At 41.7% G+C, this 16792-nt stretch overlaps 1 protein-coding gene across 18 annotated transcripts in view; it reads right to left on the reverse strand.

The window, feature by feature from the left end:
- plekhm3 (pleckstrin homology domain containing, family M, member 3) overlaps positions 1 to 16792 on the reverse strand; it is a 126183-nt gene that overhangs the window by 74510 nt on the left and 34881 nt on the right. For all 18 annotated transcript variants that reach the window (XM_073046548.1, XM_073046550.1, XM_073046549.1 and 15 more), the window contains one exon: positions 7645 to 8556. In XM_073046548.1, the coding sequence (XP_072902649.1) occupies positions 7645 to 8556 (912 nt within the window). The remainder of the gene's footprint in view (positions 1 to 7644; positions 8557 to 16792) is intronic.

Consider the following 16792-nt stretch of genomic DNA (forward strand, 5'->3'; position numbering starts at 1 on the left):
AAAATGTAAAGGGCTCAAATCATCTCCCAAAGACTAAACACCTCAATGGTCCACCAAAAATCTTGCTGACCTACCGAACAGATGGTGGGTGGAAGCAGTATTCAACAACAAAGTAACTATTTAGATATGTATGTGATTCTTCAAAACAGTCATGACCATCTATGTTCAAAACACACAAGCTGTCAGCCTAGAAAGGAAAAGACAAAGAGCTGGTCAGCACCCTCTAGCAAAAACACTTAAAACACCTCAATAGAAACTGTCTGACATGGCTGTTCTTGACTGCTGCCATCTAAGTGCTACCCAGCTTGGCAAGAGCTTGAACTACTACATAAGAGCAGGAGATCAACAAGAACCTTGGAACAGTCAAAATCCATGGAAGTATTGAAACATGAGCCAGAGGAATCTGCCACAAACTAGTCACGTCCTCTTGACTTGGAGTTTGCTTGGAGATCCCAGAGCTACAGAAAGGGGGCAGTTCTGAATGAGGCCATTGCAGAGGGGCCTAACTAGTGATTGTCACAAAAGATGCCATCACATGAATCCAGTCAACTAACTCTCCCCAATGCCTGTAGAGCTCCCTCCCTGTCCAAAATGGTGATTCTCCACCCAATAAGTATAACAGATATGACTGTCAGCATGTGAGAAAATCCAAAATAAATGCAGATATCTGCAATGGTTTCAAAAGATGACCTTAACTCCATCAACTATTATGGAACATCCATTTACTAATTGATAAAAAATTATTGTTTTTAATTTGTAACTCATGACCCTAGCCTACAAGTCCAGCACAGACCCAATCCTAATGCAGACTGGGGTCAAAAAGGCCACATCACCACATCAAATATCTCATCAACCTCTTTTGCTAAAACACTTCACCTCAGCTCCAACAAGTTCCCCCAGTGGACTGCAGTTAATTTACTGGATGAACATTCAACTTCACCATTTTGGCAGAATGGTATGGTAACTCATAGGTTAGTGCAATTGCTTTACAGTGGCAGTGATCTCTGTTCAGGGTTTAAATCCCACCATCGCCCGTAAGGAGTTTCTATGTTCTCTCTGTGACTATTTGGGTTTTCTCTGAGATCTCTGGTTTCCTCCCAAAGACATGAGCTACAGTAGGCACGCTATGATGGAATCGGAGGCATGGAGACACTTGTGGGCCACCCCCAGCATAATCCACAGATTATGTTGTCTATTGATGCAAAATGACACATTTCACTGTCTATTTTGATGTTCCTATGTAGTTGTGACAAATAAAGCTAATGCAGCACCATGTAAGAATTTCCTGTGTCCAGGACTGGAATTGGAACTGGAATATTATTTTCACATGTACCGAGGAACAGTGCAAAGTTTGATGTATACTGTTCACACTGATCAAATCATTACACAGTGCATTAAGGCATGATGACACTTGTAAAATAACGGAATGTAGAAAAACAAGCGCAACAGCTACAGAGAAAGTGCAGGCAGATACATAATCAGGTGCAAGATCATTACAAGGTAGTGTGCAAAGTCAAGTTACCTTTTCCACTTATTACCTCCCAGCTTCTCACTTCCTCCCCCCTTTGCCTATCTATCTGGGTTCACCCATCACCCTCCAGCTTGTACTCCTTCCCTCCCCCACTTCTTATTCTCACTTCATCTCCCTTCCTTTCCAGTCCTGATGAAGGGTCTCAGCACAAAACCTCGACTGTTTATTCCTCTCTATAGTTACTACTTGACCTGCTGAGTTCCTCCAGCATTTTGTATGTGCTACCCTGGATTTCCAGCATCTACAGAAACTCTTATAATTAAGACAGAAGCTGTCTTTGAGCCTGGTGTACGTTCTTTCAGGCTTCAGCATCTTCTGCCCGATGGGAGAGGGGAGAAGAGGGGGTGGGTGGGATCTTTGATATGCTAGTTGCCTTTACTGAAGCAGTGGGAAGTATTGACAGAGTCCATGTGGCTGTGTTCAATGATGTGCTCAGCTGTGTCCAATATTCTCTGCAGTTTTTTACAGTCACAGGCAAAGCAGTTGCCTTACTAAGTTGTTTTGTATCTAGATGGGATAACCTTTTATGATGTGTCAATTAAAATTGGTAAAGATCTTTGGGGATATGCTAAGTTTCTTTAACCATGTGCACGGTATACACCTCATATTATTCAGCACAAACCCAGGGCATCCAAGTGTGAGGAGCAGCTAGAATCATTGCTGATCATACTGGAGGTAGGGGGTCTTCCTCGAGTGCACTTTCCAGGAAGTAATTATCCTGCAGGTTAACCAGCTAGGTACAGAGAGGCTGGCAATGTATGAATTCTTCAAGAGGACAGTGCCATCCAACCAGTTTCCAGGACTGAGTACTTCTCCTGGGGCTCAACTGTGCAAACTTAAAATTGTGACTGAAGTTATAGTGCAGCAGTATCAGGCAATTCACAATACTTACTTAAATCATTGTGGTTCGTTTGGTCAACCCTGCTATAGGAAAGACTTTATTAAACTAGTAAGTGCAGAAAAAAATATCAGAGACTTTGTAAGAACTCAAGAAACTGAGTTATAGGAAGAGGTTGGACAGTTAGGACTTCTTTTCCTTGAAGCACAAGGAAACAACTGTTGACCTTATGGAAGTGTACAAGATCATACGAGGTAAAGATAGGGTGAGTCTTTTTCCCGGGTTGTTAAGTGGTTTATGGTGAAGGGAAAAGATTTAATAAGAACTTGAGAAGTAACTATTTGTGTTATTTTTACACACAGGGTAGTGGGTATATGAAATGAGCTGCCAGAGAAATTGATTGAGGAAGGCACAATAACAATTTTTAAATGACAGATGGACCGGTAAACGCATTGGGAAAGCTTAGAAGGTTATAGGCCAAACAGGACTACTTTAGATGGGAATATTAGTTGGCATGGATGAGTTGGTCTGAAGTGCCTTCTTCCATGTGGTATGAATCTAAGACTCTGTTAAATATTGTGGCAGACGATTAAACTGTGGTAGCCCAATGGTTGATCAGTTCCAGATTCACTCATAGAAGATGGAAAGGTGTAGTGGCCCTCGTGGGCTTTGAATTCGAGCAGAAATCAATAATCTCTGAAGTGAAAAAGTTAGTGGAGTGGAGTTGGGGCAGGGACTGAGTGGGTGGTAAATGGATTAGAGTGAAAAATTAATGCAAATACTGGCTTCAATTAATAATCAAAAAGGAAATCTCTGTAATAAGAATAAACATAAGATGAAGCTAGAACATGGACCTACCCAAATAAAATAGTCAATTGATGAAGACAGACTTCATCAACTAAACGTGCTCACAGCAATTGAGAGGCAACTGTTCTATTCAATAAAGCATTGGATGTCAAAAAAATTACTTCTTTTGGAAAGAAAATCTGAATCCAGTGGGCATTACTTTAAAATTAGAGATAGACTTTAGAAGAATGAATGCGGTGCACATCTCCTAACCTATAGTGGAAATCTGAAACAATGCCACAGTTCTTTAAACTTCAAAACTGAAAATGCAGACATTTTGCCAGATAAAAACTGGTGCATAGATCAGTTATGATCTGATAGAATGGGCAAACAGGGTTGAGGGGCTGAATGGTCTGTTCCTAGAAGTCATTTAAAACATTGATGCACAAGAAAATAATGCAATTCCCAGGAGCTTAACTAAACTAACCTGAATAATTCAACAACACACATTACCTAAAATGTACCCCACAAATGATGTTGCTAGTGTCCCCTTACTCGTCCCCAAATTCTGACACGTCGATTCAACGACAGAGAGAAAAAGCAACAAAACATGCCAGCCCACATCCTGTCACCCTACACAACTAATGGTGTTTAAACGTCAATCAACTGGCTGATAGAGACAGGGCCCACACATCTTGCATTACAATTTAAATAGCTTTTACTAAGTAAATAACACAGGCCCTGAGGTGCCAATAGCTGGGATTAGTTTACTTAAAAAGCAGTTTTGCCATCCATTGGCTTGGATGGAACTTGCAGAATAAGACAGGGTTATTACTGTAGCTTTAATGGTCTTTCTGGCACTTTCTTTTAATTTCCGCACTGTCACTGCCACTTTCTGGCCTCAATTTGTCAAGCCAAACAATGCGGGATTTGTTTGGCCAGTAAGGTCTCAATTAGACATGGCTTTTGGTGTATTATTCGCCATTCATGCACGGTACAATGGGAGTAATTACAGGAATCTGTGCTGAGGGGCTAAGGAATTTAAAGTTTTAAAAAAACGTGTTTTTTTTTCTCTTCCCTCAGTCCCATACAACTTAACTGGCTGCCTCCTTGCCTAATCCATTGACAAAAGTGACAGGACTGCTCTTGTCAATTCAGAGAGGTCAGCTGATAAATGGATATGGGGCAAGGTGGTTGAATTCGAGCAACGACCCTGGGTCACCGGTTCTGCAATTACCTGCCTGAATCCTGACAGGTGTGTGAAAGTACGGAATGTGGCAGCAGTGTGAAAGGAAAGTCAAATGAAAGGAAAGAAAGGATCCAGTTTCAGGCCTGGCATGATCCTTCAGTTCTTTGGTGTGAAATATAATTGGCTGCACTAGAAAGTTATGGAGAAATTATAGTGCATAAAGGAGACAATCCCACTTTTGCCACCGGTAAGCGATTTCTTTTCACCATTCCAATAGGCTGCTGTGCAGATTTTAAGTTAGTTTAATGCTGCAGGATGTCAGACGTACTGCTGGCTACCTATTTTCATGCTTCTTTCCGTTAGAAAACCATGGCCCAGTTTAATCAGCCATGGCTCAGTGACAGCACAAAAGACCATAAGACATAGGGGAATTAGGCCACTTGGCTCACTGAGTCTGCTCGGCCATTCCATCATGGCTGATTTATTAACCCCCTCAACCCCATTCTGCCTTCTCCTTGTACCCTTTGACACCCTTACTTATCAAGAACCAATCAACTTTCACATTAAATATACCCAATGACTTGGCCATTACAGCCATCTGCGGCATTCCACAGATTCACCTGGCAAAAGAAATTCCTCATTTCTGTTCTAAAGTGGTATCCTTGTATTCTAGCCCTAGATTCCCCTACTATCGGAAACATCCTCTCCACATCAACTCTGTCTAGGCCTTTCAATATTTGATAGGTTTCCGCAAGATTCATCTACTTACCCCCCCACCCCCGTAATAATAGAATGCCATGGGTTCATGTCCCATTCTAAGGATCTGAACACAGGGCTGATATACCAAGATCAGTACAGAAACAGTGCTAACTCCAACTTCAGAAAAAAACAATAAACCCTCACAGCTGGATACAACAGATTTTGTAGTACTATTCTAAAGGGCTAGGTACTTGCCCCAGATTTGCATCCAATGTGATGTTGATTTGTGCATTTTGGCTAGGTCATTTCCTGTGCTTGAAAAATTATCATGCTTCAGAAGTACTTTACTGGCTCCAAAAGTTTCTGGGATGCTGAGAAGACCTTTTTAAACGCTGCAAGGAAAGCAGGAAGCAATGAATAATGATGCCTGCTTCTTGTTTGGAAACAGTTTTAAAAATCTAAAGATATTCCAATTGATATCCTATAAGTCAGAAATTCTATTCAGTGTAATGAGGAAAGAGTTACTTGCAGGTACACGGAGGGCAGTCTCCCTCAGTAGGTTCTGTAGACCAAGTCCCCACTAGGTATCCTCCAAATGGATAAGAAAAAGATAGACAAACACATGTTGACATGATGGTCTCCACCTGAAACTTTGACCATCCTTTCCCTTCTTTTCAACCTATAGCAACTTATGTTATGCTCTGAACTTTTGCCAAAAGTCTGGATTAAGAATGCCACACTTCAGTTCACAGAAGTTATTTGCAAAGAAAAAGGGAGACTTTCCATCTGGACTAACTTTAACCTTAGTTCCAAAAGTAAAAAAAAACATTTAGCCTTTCTGGCACCATGCTCATGGTCACCATAAGTCCTAAGACTGTAAGACACAGGAGAAGAATTAGACCATTTGGCCCATTGAGTCTGCTCTGTCATTCAATCACGGCCGATTTATTTTTCCCTCTCAACCCCATTCTCCTGCCTACTCCCTGTAACCTTTGAAGCTCTTGCTAATCAGGAATCTATCACCTCCCCTTTAAATACATTCAATGACTTGCCCTCCACAGCTCTATGTGGCAATGAATTTCACACTTACCACCCTCTGGCTAAACAAATTTATCCTCATCTCTGTTTGAAAGGCATAGCTCTCTGATCCTAGCCACAAGTCAGTCAATTCTAGGTGCAGTATAAACACAAATGGAAGCTGTTTCATTACTACTTTAAAAAAATTATACAATGAAGATGATGCTACTTTTTACTTCTTTAGAGTCTCTCAATATATAGTATGACTTGTTTTGATTCTAGCCTTGTGAGGTACTGGTAAAGCCAATATGAAACCTACAGACAACACCACAGGTTGGTTGTCTGTTAAACAGGAGAATGTAGATGCCAAGGTGCCATCCCAAATGTTCCTTTTCCATGTTGAATGGTCTTGGGTGGAGTTTGAAACAGAGTATCTCCTGTAAACAGCACTGTATTGTCAGTTCATTCCTGGCTTCCAGGAGTAAGCATTGTGAAGTGGCAGATGAGAATTTATTCATTATTAGATGACAGCGTATCCATTCTGCCTTGGGACTCAGCACCATGTCTGGGGTGGAACTAATCTGTGTGGAGGGACCAGATATACTGGGGCCAGCCAGACATGGACAAATTAGCCTGGAAGGTGGCTCACCTACACTTTCCACCTCATGGTTTTTTCCCCCAGCTGATAGGCAGCCATTCTTACAATACCTGACGTTAAAGCTGCAGAGTTACCCTACCTCCTGAAAAACCCTATTCAATATTCTCAGCATTGTGAAACCATTTCCACAACATCAAACCTAGAACTTCCAGTTCCTCCAGCAGATTAAGCTTCCTGTATATGTACTTGTTCTGATCAAGAGATGCACATACATTCAGCATGTCACTATTCATCAGACTTCTACCTCTTTCGAACTTATAATCTTTTAACACCTTTGGACTATTTTTACTGTGCCCATGGTCTGTTTTTTTTTAATCAAATTATGGTATTGTTTGCACTGTTGTAACTATGTGGTTTTGTGCAGGTCTTGTAGCTTTAGTTTTTGGTCTTGTTTTGTCTGGTGTATTTGGAGATCCTTTCTGGGGAACGCACTAAGATGGTAGCGCGATGTTAATACGCAGCAGCCTCTTCGGACTCTGGATTGGGGATTGCCAAACGTTATGTGGATTTTCTGGTGTAGTCTATTTTGTCATGTGCTTTATTGATATCATTCTGGAGGAATGTTGTCTCATTTTTTAACTGCATTGCATTTGTGGTTTTTAAATGACAAACTGAATCTGAAAAGTATTATTTTAATGTGTAGCATCTTAAAAATAAAAGTGAGTTAAAAACATGTTGATGTATTGATAGAACATCTGGAAAATTTGTTATTCTGTCACCCAAGTCCTCAACATACCAGATTAATTAGACTTTACCGTATCTACATTGGCAGAGGTCAGAACCAGCCCTCTTGCCCATCTCCCATTTAGCAGTTTTCAAGATAAAATAAGCAAAAGAAATTCTCACTTTCCTGGGAAATGATGATGTTTTAACCAGGATAAGCTCTTTTCAAGCTTTATTTACTGACAAAGGATATAAACATTCACCTGCACACCTGAAGCTCTGAGCTGTGAGCCCTTTCTCCACTGTTATCACCGTCAGAAGACTGAGAAAACTGCTGGTCACAGAGTACCGTTTATTCCTGCACACCCGCACACCTTCAGAATTCGTCTCTTTTGGCCGCAGTTCCTTTGATGAGAAGTGGTCAGAGCAATTGGACAATAACGTGGAGTCAGTCACTGCCTTGATTGCCTCAGTCCACTCTTGAAGCTCCTGTTGTGTGTCTGCCATAAGAGTGAGCACTTCTTCTGAGAAAGCCAGCTTAAGGCGGGAAACGGAGCCTATCGTGACTTCTGGCTCAACACTAAGGCATTGATTAATCTTGTAAGACATCAAGGGCTCCTCAACTAGGTCATTGGATCGAAAACACTTTAGTTCGCTTTGGCTAAGGACAAAGGTGTAAGAGTTCCAGTGATCCTGAGAGATCAGCTTGTGAAGTAATCCGACCCGAATTATGCCGTCTGTGGGCAGGGGAAGGATTTTAGACTGAATTGATTCAACTTGGCAAGTTCCAGGATGCCAGCCAGGAAGTGGTGCCTCTCGGGTTCTATTTGGCAAACCCAAGATCTGTGGCTGGCGTAGGTCATGCGCTCGCTTCAGAAGGTTCTGCTTCCAGTCTTCAGCCTCCCAGCTAGAGCGTGCTTGCAACTGTAGCCATGCACTGTTGGAAAAAAGGATTTCTAGGACCCGATCACCTGAAATGGCTGATATGGTGATGCTTTCGCAGCAGCTCAGGTAGAACACACTGCAAAGATGGCAGTCATTCCCAGCCTCTGCACTGTACAAGCACAGCTCTTTTGGATAAAGCTCCACGTAGCACTGTTTCCAAGAGCCAGTCCGATCCTGTCTTGTCACCAGATATCCCTTCTTCAGGACTTCACGACTGGGTGGCTGAGGATCTGTGGCATTGAAAAACAGAAAAATTGGTGCTGAGCACATTCATGCCTGTAAGACCTCCAGAGTTACCCACTGCATGACTGAATTTCCCAAATTCTACTCTCTGTACTGACTTCCTGTGCTGCTGCATTACCAATTTGCAATGTTCCATGGACTGCAACTTTCTACTCTACAATTTCATTCAGTGTGCAGACTTCCAAGATCTCTGTGCTTTTCCTATGCTCCTGTGTAGTTCATCCAGTTTTCAACAATGGAATTAGTTCCAGTTCTCTTTCCATTTACAGCCTAGTCAATCACGGGAAAAGCCCCTCCCACCACTGAGCACATCTACAATGTGCGCTGCAACAAGAAAGCAGCATCCATCATCAAAGGCTTCCACCATCCAGGCCCCAGGCCTTGCTCTCTTCTCTTGCTGCCATCAGGAAGGAGGTACAGGAGCCTTAGATCCCATGCCCCCAAGTTTGGCAATAATTATCACTCTTGAACCATCAGGCTCCTGAACCAGGGTGAATAACTTCACTCACCTCAACACTGAAATGATTCCACTATCTATGGACTCACTTTCAATGACACTACAATTCATTTCTTAGTATTATTCATTCAATATTATTTTGTCTTTGATGTTTTTTGTACTTGCACAATTTGTCTTTTGCATATTGATTGTCAGTCTTCATGTATGGTTTTTCATTGATTTTGTTCTACTTTTTCATTCTATGAATGCCTGTAAGAAAATGAATCCCAGGGTGGTATGTTGTGATATATATGCATTTACTTAGAAACTTTGATTTTATTTTACAATGACTAATAAAACCTACCATACTGACCAAACTCTTCGTCAATTGCATCATAATAACTGCACAAAATATATCCAACAGTGCCCCTGCGAATTCCCATGAGATATTTTACTACATTCAAGGCAGCTGCGTAAATGCAAGCGGTGCCGATTTTGAAAACATATGCAAAAATATGAGCACTGCTTCATTAGAAGAGCAGATTCTTATAATTTATTACATTCCTTTTTAGAAATAGATCCGTGTACATGAAGGTATTTACATAATGCTAATGACAACAGAATTTTTTTGTTTAGTTATTGCAATCAGCATCAAACATTCTCTGCTTCACAAAAATGTCTTTCTGTAGTTGGAGACACAAGAGATTACAGAAGCTGGTATCAGGAGTAAAATACAAATTATTGGAGGAACTCAGGGTTGAGCGGCATCTGTAAGGGGAAAGGAATTGTTTAAGTTCAAAGTGAAATTTATTATCAGAGTACATACATGTCACCACATACAACCTGAGATTCTTTTCCCTGTGGCATGCTCAGCAAATCTATAGAACTGTAATTGTAACTGTATGGTGACCCTTTTACAGTTCCATTATAGCATTTCTACTCGTACTGCAACCGTGGCCTTCTGCAAGCTGTTCAGCTAAGAACAAATGAGTGTTACTTTTGTGCAGCAAACTAGTGATACCAAAAACACATCAGGAATCATATATCATGTGCCAATAAGGAAAGGTCTTACTTGGAGCGAGTCAATTCTTGCTTCTAATAACCCAAAATAAATACTTGTTGGTTGTTTTCTTTCTTTCTCACTCTCACTCCCCCACCACCCCAATTCTTAAGGATGTACAGCTTCCCCCTCCACTCCCCAATTTTAAGTCTGTGAATCAAAATCCAGTCAAACACAAAATCCAGATCTACCAGTGCAGTAACGACGGGTTCTACACCATTGCAGGCATTGCTTTACCATGCAAAATCAAACACACCTTTCTTTCAGTTTGGTTGTGAAACAGAGAAGTGTCCCGGTCAATATTTATCCCTTAGTCAACATAACCAAATTACAGATCATCTATCTTGTTGTCATTTTAATGAAAATGGCCTGCTCTATTTCCAACATTAAAATTGTACCTACACTTCAAATATAAAAGGCCCATCTTCAATCATAAGGTCAGAATTAGAGATATCCATTGATGACTACACAATGTTCTACATCATTTGCAACCTGTCAGGCAACAAAGCACTCCACAACCAAATGCAGCAAGACCTCTCTGGGTTGATAGGTGGCAAGTAATACTTGTGCCGCAAAAGTGTTGGGCAACGGTGATACCCAACAAGAGAAAATCTAGCTATCATCCATAAACAATTAATGGCATTACTATCACTGCAATCTCCACCATCAATATCTTGGGGGCTAGCAGTGATAAGAAAATGAAATGGAGAAGCTACATACACAATGTAGCTACAAGAGAATATCAGAGGTTAGAGATCCTGCAGTGAATAACTCACCTCCCAAATTCCCAATGCCAATCCTCATCAACAGGACTCCACTCAGGAATGTGATGGAATACTCGCCATATATCTGGATGTCTACAGCTTTAATAACACTCAAGAAGCTTGACACCATACGGGTCATAGAAGCCACTTGATTGACATCCCATCTACAACCATTCACATACACTGCCTCTGAAGCATAATAGCAACAGTTTGTACCATCTACCAGTTACAGGATACACTTGCAACTCACCAAGACTTGTCAGACAGCACCTTCCAAACCCATGATCTCTACCAGCTAAAACAAGGGCAGCAAAAACATCACCAACCTCCAAGCCACCCCACCCTTATCTTGAAAATACTATACATTACTGTCATTAAGTAAACACCTTGGTAATCTTTCCCTTATAGCTTTATGGAAATACTAACAATTCAAAGGCTGCAAAGAATCAAGAAGGTAGCTCACCAGCATGTTTTCAGAGGCATTTTGGGATGGGCAATTAACTACTGTATCAGCAAGCAAAGCCTACATCCCTTGAATAAAAAAATGATTGCAAAGAAATTTCAGATGCTTTTCAAATAACATTGGGATTTGATGTGGAAATGTTGATTAATTACTACTGAGTGACTAAGTCTAAAACCAGAGTCCATTAACATATTTGTTATTTAGGAATGCAGGAACACCTATTACCTAAAGAGTAGTTAGAATTTGTTGCATAAACATGTAACAAATCACTGCTACATGGAATGGCTGGGAAGAACAGAATAAATGTATTTAAGAGAAAGCTGGGAAGAGATCAGAAACTGGTGACTAATCTCTCTGCTTATCATGGAGTACAAGGTTCTGTCCGAGACCATTGCTAATTGAAAGACATTTCATATGGAGATGGTGATTCACCTGGATTAGATACCTGCCATAACCAGGAGGGAGGATCTCTGCCAACCTGTACAACAGGTTGGTTGGCTGTCGTAGCCAACAATGGCAGGAGACATGTGCGGAAAAGTTTTAAAGTGGAAAAGCTGTTGCACTTGGGCAGATCCACTTTCTTGAGCTGTTGATCTCATCTGTCCAGTCTGCTGGAGCTGATTTCACATGCTGGACAAACATGTCCCTTTCTTACTGTCTACCCTCAACTGATTTAGTGCAGCCGTCGAAGCAGTGTACCGGACTGGGGCTGCTGTCACATGCAAACAGTACTTGGAGCCACAAGTGACAGCTGAGTGTCTGGTGGGACCCAAAGGTGATTGACCTGCCCCAGACTGGGCACAACAAGCCCCTTCATCAAGGGTGCTACCCCTCCCTGGACACTACATGCACTCCACAACCAGTACCATCCAAGGAGATAATCACCTAGGTGCAGGACAGGGGTTCTTTTCCTAACTCGGCATGGACCTGGAGGAGGCCCTTGACAGAATACCACATGATACAGAGGAGGATTTGGAGTGTCAAAAGTGATCAGAATCTGAAATTGGATATGACTGCTTTACACAGATGTTACTAGTGCAGTCCATGCTGAGAAATGGAAAAGCTTTCTGGTCAAATCTGGAGTTAGGCAAGGCTGGCCTCTGCTTTGTGTGTAGTATTGAACATTTTGCTGGATCCATCAAGAAACACATGAACGTGAAGGGGCGACAATTCTAGGCAGGGGAGGCACTCATCCTGCCAGGGATGATGTCACTACCTTCAGCTTGGATTCACTGTTGAGTAATTGAGTACTCAGATTGATCAGCAACAAACGTGAGGTCTATTTCTTGGCAGCTGGTTTATCTGATCCTTTGTCTCCCTCACTGTCAGGTCCACCTTTCTGAAGGCGTTGCAGAGCTGGCTCAGAGGACAACAGGGTTCAGTGTGCAGTAAAACAGAAACTAGAAATGGGGGAATGGCCCATTCCCTCTTAATTGTAGGAAAGGTTTCCCACAATTATGAGGTATCTGGCCAAATACTAAAAACCTGTGCTGCTAGAACATCTGGACAGCAAAGGTGCATATATCAGGATGTTCTTTATTGACTACAGCTCAGCATTCAATACCATCATCCCCTCAAAACTAATCAATAAACTCCAAGACCTTTGCCTCAATTGTGCAATTGGATCCTCGATTTCCTCACTTCAAGACACCAGTCAGGTCAGATTGGTAACAACTTTTCCTTCACAATCTCCATCAGCACAAGTGTAATACAGGACAGTGTGCTCAGCTCACTGCTCTACTCACTTTACACTTACTACTGTATGGCCAAGCACAGCTCTCCAATACCATATTCAAGTTTGCTAGTGACACCACTGTGGTAGGTTGAATCAAAAGTGGTGACGAAATCAGCATATAGGAGGGAGATTGAAAATCTGGCTGAGTGATGCCACAACAACAACCTCTCACTCAATGTCAGCAAGACCATGGAGTTGGTTATTGACTTCAGGGAACCAGAGGTTCATAAGCCAGTCCTCATCAGAGGATCAGAGATGGAGAGGGTCAGCAAATTTAAGCTCCTTGGTGTAATTATTTTGGAGGACCTGTGCAAATATGAAGAAAACAAGGCAGCACCACTGCTTCCTTAGGAGTTTGCGGAGAGTTGGCATGACATCTAAAACTATGACAAACTTCTATAGAAGTGCAGTGGAGAGTATATTGACTGCATCACAGCTTGGTATGGAAACACCAATGTCCTTGAACAGAAAATCCTACAAAAAGTGGATATGGCATAGTCCATCGCAGGTAAAGCCCTCCCTACCATTGAGTATATCTACATGAACATTGGAGCAGGAAAGCAGCATCCATCATCAGGAACCCCAACTACCCAGGACATACTCTCTTCTTGCTGATACCATCAGGAAAAAGGTACAGGAGCCTCAGGACACACACCACCAGGTTCAGGAACAGTTATTACCCCTCAACCATCAGACTCTTGAATCAAAGGGGACAACTTCACTCAACTTTACTTGCTCCATCATTGAAATGTTCCCACAACCTGTGGACTTACTTTCAAGGACTCTTCATCTCATATTCTCGATAATTCTTATTTGTTTATTTATTATTTTTCTCTTTTTATGTTTGCAGTTTATTGTATTTCGCACACTGGTTGGTTACGCAAGTTGGTGCAATGTATCATTGACTCTACTATGGTTACTATTCTATTATGGATTTATTGAGTGTGCCAGCAAGAAACTGAATTTCAGTGTTGTATATGATGACGTACAGCATATGTACTTTGATAATAAATTTACTTTGAATTTTGAAATACAATGGAATCAATGAAAAACTACACATGAAGACTAAGAAGCAATGTGCAAAAGACAAACTTTGCAAATACAATAAAACAAATACAATAAATAAATAATACTGAGTACATGAGTTGTAGACTCCTCAGTATTACATACTTATTTATTAACTGTACTAGTCCATGGCTCCATGAAATCACCTGTGAGTTTGAATGATTGTTAGAACCATTAATATTACTATTCCATCATGTTATTAGGTTTCACATTTTAAAGTTAAAAGGTAAAATAAAAAAAGCTAACTCCTATCCCACTTTTTCTCTCCCTTCTACATTCTCTCCTGTGCAAACATTGGTTCCATGTCCAATATCTGTCTGTAACTTTTTAGCCTTGTGCTTAAATTGCTCCACAGACTCTCCCCTCTCTATCTCCACTACCCCCTGTAGCTATCCAACCCTGTGGAAGCTCAACAACGGGCTTGTCTGTAAGCCTGATTTCCTAAGCCAAATGACAAACTGGGTTCCAAGTCAAAGACATCTGTTCCTAGACTGTATCACTCTGCCACTCTCTGTTTACAGATAACCCTGAAAACCTGCTCTTTCACTGCGCCTTTTTGGAGTTCCAACTTCTATGTGGCCCAGAGACAGATTTTGTCTGTGAAATATTTTGTAAAGTGTTCATTTATTGCCGTTGTTACTAAAACATAATTCCCTCTCTTTCCAACAATTTAATTGAAAGGTAAAATTCTCCCAATAAACATTGAAACCATAAAATATTGCTCCTCTTCTTCTCTGGAGATAGAAATTAATCTCTGCACCTTGTAATGTGATCAATGGCTCCTACTACTCACGTAGTAGGAATGAATTATATTCAGCAGACACACTAATCTGTTATTTGCTAGATAATAGATACATGTTTTGTTACTGCACTCCTCCTGCTAATTCAATAATAAACTGTACAAGCTCTTATTTTTCACTCTGGTAAATTTCACTTGGCTGCAGATGATGGTGAGCCACTTTTCTTAACCACCACTCCTCACAACCCCCCCCTGCACCCCCCCCCCCCCATACAGTTAGCTTAGAGGCACTTCAAGAGATCTGTATTCATCCAGACCAACAATATGGTCTCTGTACGACAAGGGTCTGTATAGAAAGAATTAAATGTGATTCCTCCTTTGTATATGCTAAAATAAAATGGGAGTTTGAAAGACAAAATGGTGCCAGCTTGGAATGTGGGAATAATCCAGAGATTCGTATGGTTGCAAGACACTGCTGGATATTAACAACATCAAGTGCTGGAGTTCTGATCCACTGGCACGTTGCTCAATGGTGGTGGAGCTGAAGTTGTTGCACACCTTGTTGCTGGTGGCTACAGCAATCTAAGGAGGAAGATATCAAAGGAGGTGCATGGAGGCGGAGCGTGGTCCAACAAACAGTGCAAATGATTGTCTTGGACATTTTTTTTGATCCCATTGGACTTGGTTATATACAACACCGCAAGTCCGGGTTACTGGCTCATTGGCATAACCAATGGGGGGGGGGGGGGGAGTTGGAGAACTGTATGGCTTCAGTTGTTGCTTGGGCCCAACCTCATACAGCAGGGTGACCTGCTGCAGCCACCCAGGGAAGGAGATGCTGGAGCCTTTAAGACAATAAGACCAGAATTAGGCTACTTGGCCCATTGAGTCTGCTCCACCATTCCACTGTGGCTGATTTATTAGTCCCCTCAACCCCATTCTCCTGCCTTCTCCCCATAACCTTTGGCACCTCGACTAACCAAGAACCCACCAACCTCTGCTTTAAATATACTCAATGACCTGGCCCGTACAGCCAAAAGTGACAATGAATTCCACAGATTCACCACCTTCTGGTTAAACAAGTTCCTCTCATCTTTGTTCAAAATGGACATTTCTTTATTCTGAGGCTGTACCCTGGTCCTAGACTCACCCACTATAGGAAACATCTTCTCTACATCCATTCTGTCTAGGCCTTTCAATATTTGATAGGTTTCAATGAGACTCTCCTCCCCCCCCCCCATTCTTCTAAACTCTAGCAAGTACAAGCCCAGAGCCATCAAATGCACCTGATATTTTAAACCTTTCATTCCTGGAATAATTCTTGTGAACCTTTTCTGGACACTCTTCAAGGCCAGCATATCTTTTCTTAGATGTGGCCCAGAACTGCTCACAATACTCCAAGTGCAGTCTGGCCAATGCCTTATAAGGCCTCAGCATCATATCCTTGCTCTTATATTCTAGTCCTCTGAAACTGAATGCTAACATTGCAAGTTAACCTTTAGGAAAGTCTGCACCAGGATTCCCAAGTCTCCATGCACCTCTGATTTTTGAATTTTCTCCCCATTTATGCTTTTATTCCTTCTACCAACGTGCATGAGCATACACTTTCCTACACTATATTGCATCAGCCACTTCTTCGCCCGTTCTCCTAATCTGTCCAAGTCATTCTGCAGATGTCTTCTTCCTCAACACTACCTGCCCCTATCTTGGTATTGTCTGCAAACTGAGCCACAAAGCCATCAATTCCATCATCCAAATCAAGCCAGTGAGAGACAGCTGGAGGCCATGCTGGGTTCGGCACTGTCCCTTCACACAGCTGCCCTCCAGTGTTTGCTTGGAAAATGAGTTGGATTGTGCTTGTGGCTTCACTAGCACATGATAGGGACTGTTGCACCATCAATCTACACGCCATGACACTCAGGGAGTTAGGCTATATACAGTGTATTCTGGTTAATTGGACT

This window comes from Hemitrygon akajei, chromosome 5 (assembly GCF_048418815.1).
Source record: "Hemitrygon akajei chromosome 5, sHemAka1.3, whole genome shotgun sequence".
Lineage (NCBI taxonomy): Eukaryota > Metazoa > Chordata > Chondrichthyes > Myliobatiformes > Dasyatidae > Hemitrygon > Hemitrygon akajei.